This window comes from Poecilia mexicana, unplaced genomic scaffold (genome assembly GCF_051168715.1).
Source record: "Poecilia mexicana isolate PSO_F unplaced genomic scaffold, ASM5116871v1 scaffold_7, whole genome shotgun sequence".
Classification (NCBI taxonomy): domain Eukaryota; kingdom Metazoa; phylum Chordata; class Actinopteri; order Cyprinodontiformes; family Poeciliidae; genus Poecilia; species Poecilia mexicana.
In genome coordinates, this window is record NW_028263376.1 from 16650701 (window position 1) to 16663358 (window position 12658).

A 12658-nucleotide genomic window follows, 5' to 3' on the forward strand; every position below is an offset into this window, starting at 1 on the left:
AAACAACACAATCTTAACACATAGGCCACCTTGCAATTCAACCAGCGGTGCTACAAACCGATCTCAGAAACTCTTTTTCAGTTTGTTTAGTTACCCAGATCCAAAGCTGCTCTGAGCAGAATGTTTTTACAGGCTCATTTTTCACCCGTCACCTTCAAGTGGTCCTAAAGATTACCCTGAACAAGTCCCACTGTCCTGAGCCATCTGGTCCACACCAAGCACTGAGATAAAACGCAGCCTGTCTCTGGGGAACAACAGCTCATAAGTCAAAGATACTGGTGTCCTTGTCAATAAAATCACACATAAAGAAGATTGGGGATAAACGAACGTTCCCACGAGAGGAATACTTGGTCAGGTGAGGCTCAATGCAGCCCTCAGGAATGTGTCAGCACCGCTGGTCCCCGCCGACCCCTCCCCAACCTCGACCCTGCCATTGTGAAGGAGAGGAATGCTATTCAAAATGTCCCTCCTGTCACGGCGCAGGATGTCGGGCATTACACCATTTCTCACGAAGGTTTGAAAGCCAGATATTTACTTGCATTTCAAACTCAAGTAAGATGTTTGGATGCAGTTCAAAGAACAAATCGAAACGAGTCTTCACAAGATGAAACAAAACGCCGTCTCATCTGAGTCATTTTAATAAGACGGGGATTATATCCTATGCATACAGATGTAAATGTTAAGCACACGCTCTTTCTTTCTTTCTTTCTTGCCACAGTTGTGAAATACATTTCTTTTAAAGGAACTTGTTTAAGAAGCTCATGAAAGCAATTTGGTCTAATGGAGAACGCGGTTCGCTCTCGAGGGGAGGATAAAAATGAACAAATTACAGCAGAGACTCATCAAATAATGAACACAAGGCCCTTATTAGATAAATATTACATGAAACTCTCTTTCAATGCCTTTGAACTACATAAGACGGTAACTCTGTTGTGCTAACAGTGAATCTATTTTTGACCGCATTCGTTTTAAGAATATAACCTGCATTTTTCATAGTTTTAAAATATTACATTCACGTTTCTTGGTAATAAGATCATTCCGCGTGATAAGGTGTGGCAGGTTTTTCACAAAGACAAAAGGAAAAAAACGGGGTGGTCCTTCTCAGGCGCTTGCATCTTATTGGTTGGTACAGTTGTCTAAAACACCACCTGAATGAGGTAGAGAAAAAAGTCAGTGAAAAGCTTGTCAGAAGTGCCTTCAACCTCCATGAAGTCTGAGTTGAGCTTCATCGTTGTTTGCAAACCAGTGGGAGCCACAGAACATAAAAGGTGAGTATTACATCTTCATCTAGGTCGACTATTTAGATACATGAAAAATCAGATTGATTTTAACATAAAGTAGAGGATTTGCAGAATAAGAGGTAAATTTTGGGTCAGAAGAAGTGACACATAGAATGGTGACTACTGGAAAGTTGCAGGTGATTCGAACAGAAAATAAATGTTTTTTCACCCCGGGAACACAAATCTTGGGTGGGCTGATAGCGAGGGAAGCTTGAGAGGGGCTGATGTGGGTCCGTGTTGCTGATGACTGAAGCAGAATTCAGCTCAGACTTGTGATAACCTGTCAGAGTCACGGATCGTACCTGCAGCACGGAAACCCTGGAGTCAAGGCGCAGGGCAGGCCCGGTCTCGCTCGGGTTTAACTTAAAACTCACGGAAAAAAAAAAAAAAAAGGGAGAGGTCGACATTCAACTCCTGGGGCAGTCACTGCCGCCTCTTCAACCTCAGAGGCTTCCTCATAAATCATGGAGTCACAGCTTGAGACTGCACCAGGTTTCAGGGTTGGCCTCTATCCTAAAGCTTAACACTGAAAATAAAGCTTAAAGGCTTATCTTAATGTGACTTAGGACCTGCTGTTGCTGAAAAAAAAATAAAAAATACTGATTGTGTTTCATTACCTTAGGGAAATGTGAGAATCAGAGTGTGAGAAAAGATGTTCTGACTGTGTGATTTTGTCCCTTTCTTTATTTCAGACACTGCAGGAATATTCCATGTGTTCTATCCTTCATTCCACCGGAGTCTGTATCTGTATTTAACCAGATTTCAGTGGTGTGAAGTGTAAAAGACATGGACGCATGACTTCAGGAGCCGACCAGATTGCAAGAAGGACACCAGCACACAAGTCAGTTAGTTTGTTCCTGTACTTTATCAGCAATCAAATATTTTTTTATTATCCGTCTTTATTTCATGCTACATGTGTAAACCTTGGATTATCTGCAGGAAACTGTAATGTAACATGAATAAAATTCCTGACCTCCTGCCCTGCGTTTCTTTTCTTTTTTTTCCTGCTCTAATAGTGCATCATCTCAAATCATCGCAGAACCATTATGCCACCCACTCCTGAGCTTCTGTGTTTCTCAGCCCCTGAGCAGATTTTTTTTTTTTCATTAGCCCACATGGAGAATTTAAGACTCCAGCCCACACAAACAAGCTTTACTTCTTGGCAGATGAAGCTTATTAACAATTTAAAACATGCCCTCGCCATAGCCCTCACAATGATGCCATTAAACATTTTCTCCCTGCTAAATAGATGCATCTCCACGACTTCCAGCATAATACTCTGAAGTTCTGCAATGGAAGGCGAAACAGACATAAAAGTCTTTGCTTTTTTTTTTTTTTTTTTACTTCTCTGCAACTCACATTTGCAGCCATGTTCGCTCTTTGTAAAGTGTGAGCCACAGATACCATGCATAGACTAGTAGTATGGGTTTTCAAACTGTATGGAGCGTATATCTTCAGGGTCTAACCGGGCCTGATCTGGGTAGCGCTTTTAAGTTCAATTGACTTTAGCAACAGAGCTCTACAGCCACAGGGCTGTGAACAGTCTGTTTGGTTTATGACAACCACTGATATTTTTTTAATATGCAAAAATCATAAAAGTGTGACATACTCATAGCCCTTGGTTATCAGTGTGGGTACACATACAGGAATTCACATGAACCATTCCTTTTGTTCTCATACACATTTGCAATGCTTTAAAATAATATATCTAAGGGATTTGTTACTACCTGCAGCATGAATCTTGCAATAAAAAGAAAATGGTTAATGTATTGAACATGTTTAAGTGTCTGTACCATGTGCAGAGGCTATAGTAATAGTCTTGGGTTGTCTTGGGTTTGATTGTCAGCATCAGGGCATGATTTTGTAAATAATGACAATTTAATGCAAAGTCGGCATTTTTAATGGACTTTCAATGCAACTTTTAGAGCAACTTTGCATTAAAAGTGTCATTATTTACCGAATGACACTTCATGACAACTGTCATAAACATTCATAAAGACTCCTTTATGTTCATGACAGGTGTTATGTCATGTTTATGACAGCGTCATGTCAGTCTTATGCACACCCCTTCAAATAAAGTGTTGCCAAAAGATGTTTTCAAAGCTTCTGATTTTTTACTACAACTACAAGCTTCTTTGAGGAATTTATGTGAAAGATCATCACAAAGTAGCGCACAACTGTGTGGAAGGGCATGGTTTCCAAAATGCTCTAAAAATTTGAAGTGTGTTGTATATTCATTTTCACATTTTATTACTGTGATGCTAGGCCTAAATACAGTCAAGAGCATCCAATTCCCTTCAGAAATCACCTTAGTGATAAACACTACAGTGTGTAATTTAATCCCAGTAAAGTTACAACTCTTCTATAAAAATGTCAGAACATTAAAAGAACATTATTGAACAGACATTAACATCAAGGAAAACACCAGACGGGTCAAGAACAGGGTTTCTGACTGTCAAGTGAAATTCAGGGCTCAAAATGCAGGAAGGAGCCAGGCAGACAAAAGTTAACAACTTACTTAAAGCAAAACAAAAGGCTAAAATAAAGTCAGTGGGTGAATCCAAGCTACAAGCAGTCACATGAGGAAAGAAACTGAACTGACCATCAAATTTAAGCAAGAGGGATTGATTACTGAACAAGGAACAGGTGGTAGATTGGAAACAGGGTGCAGCTGTGAGGAAGCAGAAATATAAACAAACCAGAGACTCAACCCAACGTAAGAAATGATCCAGATTCAACTCAAAAGATCTGAAGTGAACAGCGAAGCAACACAGAAACAAATAAATAGAAACGGCTGTTTTTTAATATTAGCTGGAACTAAAACACGCAGAGAACTATAACTACAAACTAACACTTAGAGCTGAATAAAAATATGTCTCAAATATTCGAGTACTATAAGGACTGAACTGAAGTAAAGACTGATAACTTCCACCAAACCAAAGTTCATTATGTTGACAGGTTTAAACCAAGGAAATGCTAAAAGAAAAAGATCATTTTCACATGTATAAAATATTAGTGAATGTAAACACTGAGGCATGGCCAGCAGAAGCTTATTTGCATAAAAGTGACAGTGTCATAAAACAGCTGATTCTGAAAGAAGCTAAAAAAAGCAGAACTGAGGAGATGAAATCTCATTATCTGAAAATAACTGCAAAAATTTTATAAAACATGTTTTGAACAACCGATAGACCTACTCCAACCTGTTTAAAAACAAGCATAATAGATCATCTTTAACAGTAAGACCTTGCTTCATGATGGCTTAAGGGTCCCTGGACACTTCACTTAATAGCCGGCTGTCTGCATTCAGGTTGAACTTGTATGTGTGGGAAGTTGTTTCGGATTTCCTCCACTTCTAGGAAAGTTTCCATTCAGGCTTCTCTTTAGACCTCTATAAACACTTAACCAGACTCATAATCTGCAACAACTTCCTCTATAAACTTCCTGTCTGAGATACAAACAGAACAAATTTCTCCTAATGTGACGTTACAGTGTTATAATTATGTGCCTCTGATATAAAACACATAAGTTATTTGGGAATGAATGTGGGAATGCCCTAATTTATTCCTCAACAAGAATTGAAATTTTCAAAGAAAAATTTAAACTTTCTTCAGTTCATTTTATTTATATAACTTGTATTTTTTTTGTGTTAAAATTTACTTTTAATATCCAAATATGTTAGTAAACACGCTATCAACAATGTATTATTTTAGTATAGCAACAGTATCCATGGTGATTAGCTTCTGAGACGTGTTTATCTTTAAGACATAGTTTAAGTTTGTACAAACTGATGAAGGAGCACAGACCATCACTGAACAGCTGACATGAAAGTCTATAAACTGTGTTTCTTTTTTCTCCTTCTTCTGTCCCAGAGCTCAGCACAGGATGACACAGGTGAGAGAAACAGAGCAGGAAGAAACACTTCCACAGATTTAGAGTTTTGGGGTTCAGATGCTGACAGTTTAATGCACAAGCTACGTGGCAGTAGCTACAGCACAACTTGTTGCTATCTGCTTTCGTTTTTGTGCATGCTGCTGCCATTATTCCTTATTTTTGGACTTCCAGTGGCAGAAGACATTGGAGTTCATCAGGTGGAGCGGCTAGTGGAGATGCTGACCTCCAGAGAGTGTGAGAAGCTCCTGCTTGCCCTGTCTCGCCCAGCGGAGGACATTCTTCACCGCATTGAACGTCTCTCTCTGGAAAATAATCAACTGAATTCTAGACTTCGAGCCAAGAGAGACGCCTCTTTTGCTGCAGGTTGGTTCACAGGTCATTTGAGACCTTTGACCCCTCTTAAAATCGTTGAAGGTTCTTTTTGTATCAGGTGGTGGAATACTGTTCCCATGTGGAGTTATATAACGGGTCATCAAAAAAGTTTAGATGGGAAAATGTCAAAGTAAAACAGTGAGGGAGATAAAATATAGTCAGTAGAACAAAGCATTGCTGCTATAGATACACAATGTTACTGATTTATTATTCTAGTCTAGCGGGGGAATCTTGTTGCAGTACATTTAATTTTTTTAAATTAATTAATTATTTTGATATTTTTATTACAAAATGTTACTTTTTTTGTAACACTTTTAAAACTTATTTTACCACTTTTTTTAGCAAAGAAAGAAACATTCATCTTTTGTTTTATGTTACATACATTATCAATTTTTAATGCATTTTTTAACAAGAGTACAGCAAAAAATAGAGACAAGCTTATTTAGAGGCAATGTTAATGTTGTTCTTGAAAGACTGAATCCAGTGTTGAACAACTACAAAATTTTGCAAATATATATTTTTTTAATACCAAAATAAAAATATGTTTGATGTCAGTGGGGGGAAGAAAATAATTTTAAAGAAGCTCTTCCTAACATGTCCAGCTCAGTTTTGAGTGCTTGTTGCGGCTTCCTGGTGCTCAGTGTCATGTTTCTCTAATTGCCTGGTGTTTTGTGTTTAGCAGACGAAAAGAGCCAATGCAGGACATCCTTGTCAAACTGGCTGCTGAAGTTTGGTGAAAAGATTTACTACGACAGGCTTTCTCGTGCCTTGCAGCACATCGGCAGAACAGACATTGCCCTAGGTGAGTTACGCCGGGGACACAGCACACGCTCACAGTCTTCACAGGTTTGGATAAGACTGGTTATGCCAACAGATGTTTTACAAGACCGGAGATCTTAACTGGACCTGCTAAAAGTTGACACACTGCAAGATTTAGAACAACTAAAGCAAACTGGGAGCATTAAACTCTCAGAGAGAGAGAAAGGAGAGAGACGATTTGACTGAACTGACATCCAGTAACTAGCAGCAATGGAAGATATTCGCAGACAATCTGTTTTTCTCCTACATAAAAAAAAAAAAAGATGTATTTTACAATATCTCAACTTATTCGAGTCAATATGATTTGTCTACTGTTGAATGTTTTTTTATTTTGCTCATGTTGAACGCTTGACATGTAATTAAGGAAATGAGTTTGTTTAGGTGTTAAAATGACCGTCCTTGTTGGCCACAATTGACACATTTTTACTATTTTTATCTTAATACACCACAACATAATGTTTGCAAATACACAAAAAAAATAGTAAATAGTGCTATTCTCTGTGGGAAATGGTAAATTAAGTTCCATTACTTTTATATGAGATATTTTAATTGTCTGATTTACTTCAAAATGACATTCATTATTTATTGCTTTAGTCTTGAATGTTTTTCTCTGTTGTTTCTGTTTTGTTTGTCTTTTATAAGTACATCGTTGTAATTAATCAGTTGATAGTTTTTACTATGCAAAGTGCTGTGGTGCTTTATGTTCATAATGTTGAGTAATTACAAATAAATGAACCTATAAAAGCCCATTTTTATAGTTCAATTTATTGTCCCAGATTACTTTGGATGGAATGAACTGAAATTAAATTTTGTTGTACAGTGACAGTAAAGACTGATTCTGAACCAACGATTACTTTCGTAATTGATTATTCAATCAATTATTTTGACGTTTGACTAATTAGATGAACAAATTGCCACATTATGTGGATTTTACATTTACATATATAAATTTTTTGCAATATTATGAAAATATTAAAATATGAAATATTTAAACAATTCACTTCCCTTTTTTAGTAATAAATGAAATGAGGAGATAAGAAATTAAACATCTTATTGCCTAAAATGCAATAATATTTAACGTACCTTTTACAGTTTTGGTTAATTACGGCTCTGAGTGTTGTTTTTTATGTTGTGTTTTAGAATCTGTGTACTCCAGTTTCTGATTACTTGGTTACTAACTTAGTTGACAATTATTTCCATAATCAGTTTATCACGATTAATCTGATTAAACCTGGCTAGATCTGACGTGAGTTTGTTTGACTGTAACTGAGGTCTTGTTGGTTCCCATATCAAACTTCCCGAGTCTCAAAACTGACAGACTTTCTCTGCCAACTAACCACAACTACTGTGGACTGACAGGCCTGGGAATCTGGTGTAAAATTGACCAAAATAAAAAAATCATGTAATATATCCCCAGGTTTAAATGAACTCATACACAAAGCTTACCCCTTGCAGCACTTAATTGTATTTTCTTTCATAAACAGGAATTTGTGTGATCCTACTAATTGGTTAGTTGTCAAATTAAAGCTGCTCACTTTTTATGTGCATTACCGTTGATAGCAGCAAATCCCAAAAGCACAACATGTCCCCTGACAAAAGGAAACTGGAACAAAGCCTCATTCTGCTGCATGTCTGCATAGTTTCAAAACTGATTTATTCCTGTCAAGATGGCCTCTCCAAGGCGGTAAGAGTGAACAATTGCTTCATCACTTTGAGGTTTGTTTTAATTGGAACCTAAAGACTGGGATAGTTTGCACGCTGGCAGTCTCTGGCATGTGCTGCCGTCCGGTGTGCACACAACTCCACAGCTGAGTGGCAATGGGAAGGAGGAGGTGTAAATGATCTGACAGAGGACTCAGTGGAGCTGACACGAGCCCGACAACAAGCCATCTGCTCCTTTCATCAGCAGCTTTTGGAGTTACAAAAAATAATACAAGGAAAATATGCAAAGACAAGTTTGTAAGACAGGAATATGGAAGGGTGGGAATCAGCGTGATGCAGCGTGTAGCAATCATTGATCACTTGACTGCAGTTTTGAAGAAATCTCTTCAGGTTTATTCATTTGAAAGGTTTGTCAACTGGAAGGATTACTAAAGGAGGAGAAAGTACTAAAACACTACACTTAAGTCTAAAATATCTTTAAGTTTCATACGTCAATGCTGCTGTGCCATTTTAAGGAACAGAGTTGCAGATAATGCATATTTTTATTGTTTTAACTTCCTGTTGCCCTATAATATGTGCTTAAAATTTTCAAGGATGATCTGCAGGTACGATTATACCTTTGAAAGTTTTTATTTAATTCAAACAAAATTAATGTGTTATATTGACTGCAGCAAACACATTCTGGCTAAAGATGTGCTTGAAAAATGAGACATTATGCATCCTTTCCACGAACATTTTGACTTCAATTTGTTTTCAACGCTAATTAAAAAATACTTTATATTCCACCTTGCAATGGATAAATAAAGAACAATATTTTAAGTTTTTGATGCTACTTTTAAAGCTTGTACCCAAAAGTAGATTTTTTGAACAGGTTAATTCAAATAAGTCATTGATTACTTTCAAATAAATGAATAAAAAGAAGCAATGTGACGCGAATCTAACATAACACAAAACATTATAGAAAGCTAGTGGAGCAAGAACTACAGATACGTAATGTAAAACGTAGTGGAATGAAAGTAAAGAATATCCACGATTAAATCTATTTAAGTAAAGCAAAGAGACATGAAAGCCTTTTTGTGACAGTAAAATGTGAAACAAATCATCTGTGAAAAGATCAATCTCCTCTGACTCTTCTCTTTGCTCCTATTGCCACCTGAAGAAATGCACAAGTCCAATCAAAAGCAACCAATCAGAGGCAGGAGGCGGGTCTTAGTGCTGTCAATCAACATTGTTAATGCTCTGCTAAATGTGCTAATGGCGGAAAACAACTCCGCCGCCATCGGTGGCGACATTCACGACAGGCTGATGGGAGAAGCTGTATCGTAGCAGAGAAAAGTGGTGTGAACGGCGCACACACCGGCTTGATTGACAGCACTAAGACCCTCCTCCTGCCTCTGACTGGTTGTTCCTAGTTAGCGCTGGGAGACTGCAGAGGAGCTTGATTTCTTCACAGATTGTCTGTCTCATAAAATGCTGTCAGTTTTAACAAATATATATAAATTATGTATATATGTATATAAAAGTTACAAAGGATTCACATGTAACGAAGTGCATGTACATTGTACCACTGAGGAAATCCATCCCACTCTATTTGTCTCAGAGTTTCTGACTGACATTAAAGCTTCTCAGGATGCCACCAGGATGATTGATAAGAGGTTATTTTCAGTAGACCCGTGCTCCTCCAACGACGGTTTGATGAGAACTAAAATCCTTGTAGGTGAAAGGTCAAATGCTCTGCTGTGTAATGTGACTGTGTTTTTGTACTTTTGGTTTCACAGAAGTGGGGAAGAACATCAACCAGGATAAACTCTTAAACTTGAAGCGTTACGTTGAGGACTACCAGAAACAAGCCAACTCCCTAATAGACCCGCCCATGAAGCCAGATGCACACGACCCCCATGACCACCGTCAGAAAGGCCGAAGGATAAAGAGTAAGAATATTTCCTTCACAGATTTAAAGATGGACTATTATACAGATACAAATAGAGCCTTGCAAATGTTTAAGCAGGAATTTCTCGTTGTATCGATGCCAAAGGGGGTATTTTGGTTAATAGCTCCAGAGATTGTCTGAATGATGTTTCGCTGAACCCTGAATCTATTAAGTGTTTAGATGAGATGCTGAATTAGATGTGGTGGCTGTGGGCATGCTTCCAACTCATTACTCCTCTACATCAACACTCTCACTTTACAAAGTATATTTCCCAGGACATTAACAGACTCAAAAATGTAATTATCACCTCTCCCTTTATTTACTCTCCTGAGAGATTGCTGTAGGTGAAAAGTTGTCAAAAAAAAAGAAAAAAGGATTCCCATAGTTCTCATAATGTTAAGCATGTTTGGCTTGTTTGTGCTGTGCTTCAGTTGAGGATGTGTCGTGGCGGGACCTGGATCTGATCGTGAAGAGAGCGGCGGCCCCCGTGTATCCGAGGGGGGTTCTGGACGTGGCTCTGCCTGTTTTGTACGGCATCCTGCTCAGCTTGGTCACCTGCGCTGGTTTACTCCTCATCCTCGTTCTTGTTTCTCGGGAATAAATTTGATCCCTTTAGGATGTTTCCAGGACAATAAAATGTTTGTGGTTGAGTGCCTGCAAACAAATGCACAAAATCTTCATTGTTATGTCCATGTTATGCAAGATTTACAGATTTTAGTTGTTCATTTCAACAAATACAGTGAGAATGGTTCCTCTTCGGAAAAATAATTATCCATGCTGCATGTTTTTTCAACCAGTAGGCAGTATTGTCTTGCCAGGGGCTATCTGCATTGTGATGTGACAGATGCACTGGAACCCAGCCTTCACACCAAAGGTTATTCCGGTGTTACTCTGATAGGGATGCCACTTTCCATTTCCCCTCTAAGTGACGGCACTGTGCCCGTCTGGCATCGAAGAACAACTAATTATCCGGCCTGGCGTCCATTTCCCTCCGATACCTCCACAGGCAATCCGAAGCACTAATAACAATGACAATACCAGCAGACAATGGAGAACTCTTGTTTGTGATGGCAGCGGCTGAAGGAAGCCAAATCTAAATCAGGAGTATCTTTTTTTTTTTTTTTTTATGTAAAAAGAGAAAAATTAAATAAGTTGAGATCCAAGATTGGGTGACAAAATGGGACCCGGAACGCCGGGGAGCCAACTGAAGGGAAAGCTAATTTTTATGGGTTTTGTTGAAATCTGTGGGCTTTAATTTAGAAAATCAATTGCTCTCAACAGGATCGTTCTCAACTACTTCACCCAGACAGTTTCATAATGCCAAGATGAAAAACACTCGTGGCGCTCGACTACTTTCTTTCTTCTTGTTCCCAGTTTCTAACACCGTCCCCACTTTCTTCGTCATAATTGAGCTAATTACTTCATTACACAAATCTAGCCTAATGTGCTTCAGGAGGGCGACAGCTTGGATTAACACTGGCACTGAGCAGCAATTATGGTCTATTAGTCCATAAATCAACATTTAAACAAATTATAGTGCCAACAACTGTATGAGCAAAGCTCTGAAAGTCCAAAAGGGCATGCCTTTGAGTTATAGTAATTATTGAAGTACATTGTGGTAGGAAAGTACTTATTTCCTCAAACTTTTCCCCAAACTTCAGCCTATTTTTGTGATTTTTGATTTGTGAGAGAGCAACACATGGCAGGAATGAAGGAAGGAATAACAAGATTTTCAAACTTTTTTACAAATAGAAATCTGAAAAAAACATACCATGCATTTTTAGTTTTAGGTGTGTACTTTGACTGGGCCATTCTAAAAAAATGAGCATGCTTAGATCTGAACCATTCCACTGCAGTGCTGCTGCTGTCCTGCTGCAGGATGAATCTCCACCGACCCCCCAGGTTTTCTCCCAGGATTTTATTCTTTATCATCCCATCCATCTTCTAATCACCTCTGCCCAGTGTGTCTGTCCATGCTGAGGAAAAACAGCCCCACAGCAGGATGCTGCCACCATCATGGCTCATCATAAGGATGGTGCACTCAGGATTATGTGGAGTGTTAGTTTCCTGGCAGAAATAGCATTCTACACTGACGTCATCCCATCTAACAAGAGTACCTTCTTTCACGTCATTTCTGTGTCAGCATGGGTTGCAGTAAAATTTTTACAGTTTTCTTTCAAGAAAATAAAATCAAGATTTTTGTAATGTGTGACTAATTTATCTGGTTAACATTTTATCCCACCTGAGCTGTGGATCTCTGCAGCTCCTAAATATTTATCAGGCTGGAGTTGTGCCATAATCTTTGAAATATTAATGATGTTTGTTCACTAATGATCTCTAACACCTGCAGCCTTTAAAGAACTGCTGGATTTAGAATGATTTATAGTGACAACTTCATGAATAATAGGAGTGGGAATGTTCCACTATCTCACGATTCAATTCAACTCTGATTTTGGCACCACAATTTGACTCAGAATGATTATTCATAGTGATTTCTTGTTCACTATGCATCATGAAGTGTCCTCATGATGCTTTGCAAAGCAGAATGACAAACAGAGACATTAAAGGTTATAGGGAGCGCGCCGCACCTTTCAGCAGACGGCCTCCTCCGTGGACGATGACATTGCAGTTTCCATCCAGGAGTTTTTAGCAATTTACAATCTCTGTGAAGAGTCCCACAAATGTATGTAATTCCTCAAGGGGT

The 12658-nt window shown here is 38.4% G+C and overlaps 1 protein-coding gene and 1 long non-coding RNA gene across 2 annotated transcripts; both read left to right on the forward strand.

Moving 5' to 3' along the window:
• Positions 1-635: 635 nt before the first annotated feature.
• Positions 636-2259, forward strand: LOC106934295 (uncharacterized). Its single transcript, XR_001421674.2, has 2 exons — positions 636-1268; positions 1973-2259. It is a non-coding gene; the product is annotated as an uncharacterized LOC106934295 (long non-coding RNA).
• A 2577-nt stretch (positions 2260-4836) lies between these two features.
• tmdd1 (transmembrane and death domain 1) lies at positions 4837-10628 on the forward strand. Its single transcript, XM_088007160.1, has 4 exons — positions 4837-5534; positions 6223-6345; positions 9803-9955; positions 10386-10628. The coding sequence occupies exons 1-4, from the start codon at positions 5102-5104 to the stop codon at positions 10553-10555; spliced, it is 879 nt and encodes a 292-aa protein (XP_087863286.1). The 5' UTR covers positions 4837-5101; the 3' UTR covers positions 10556-10628.
• The last annotated feature ends 2030 nt before the right edge of the window (positions 10629-12658 follow it).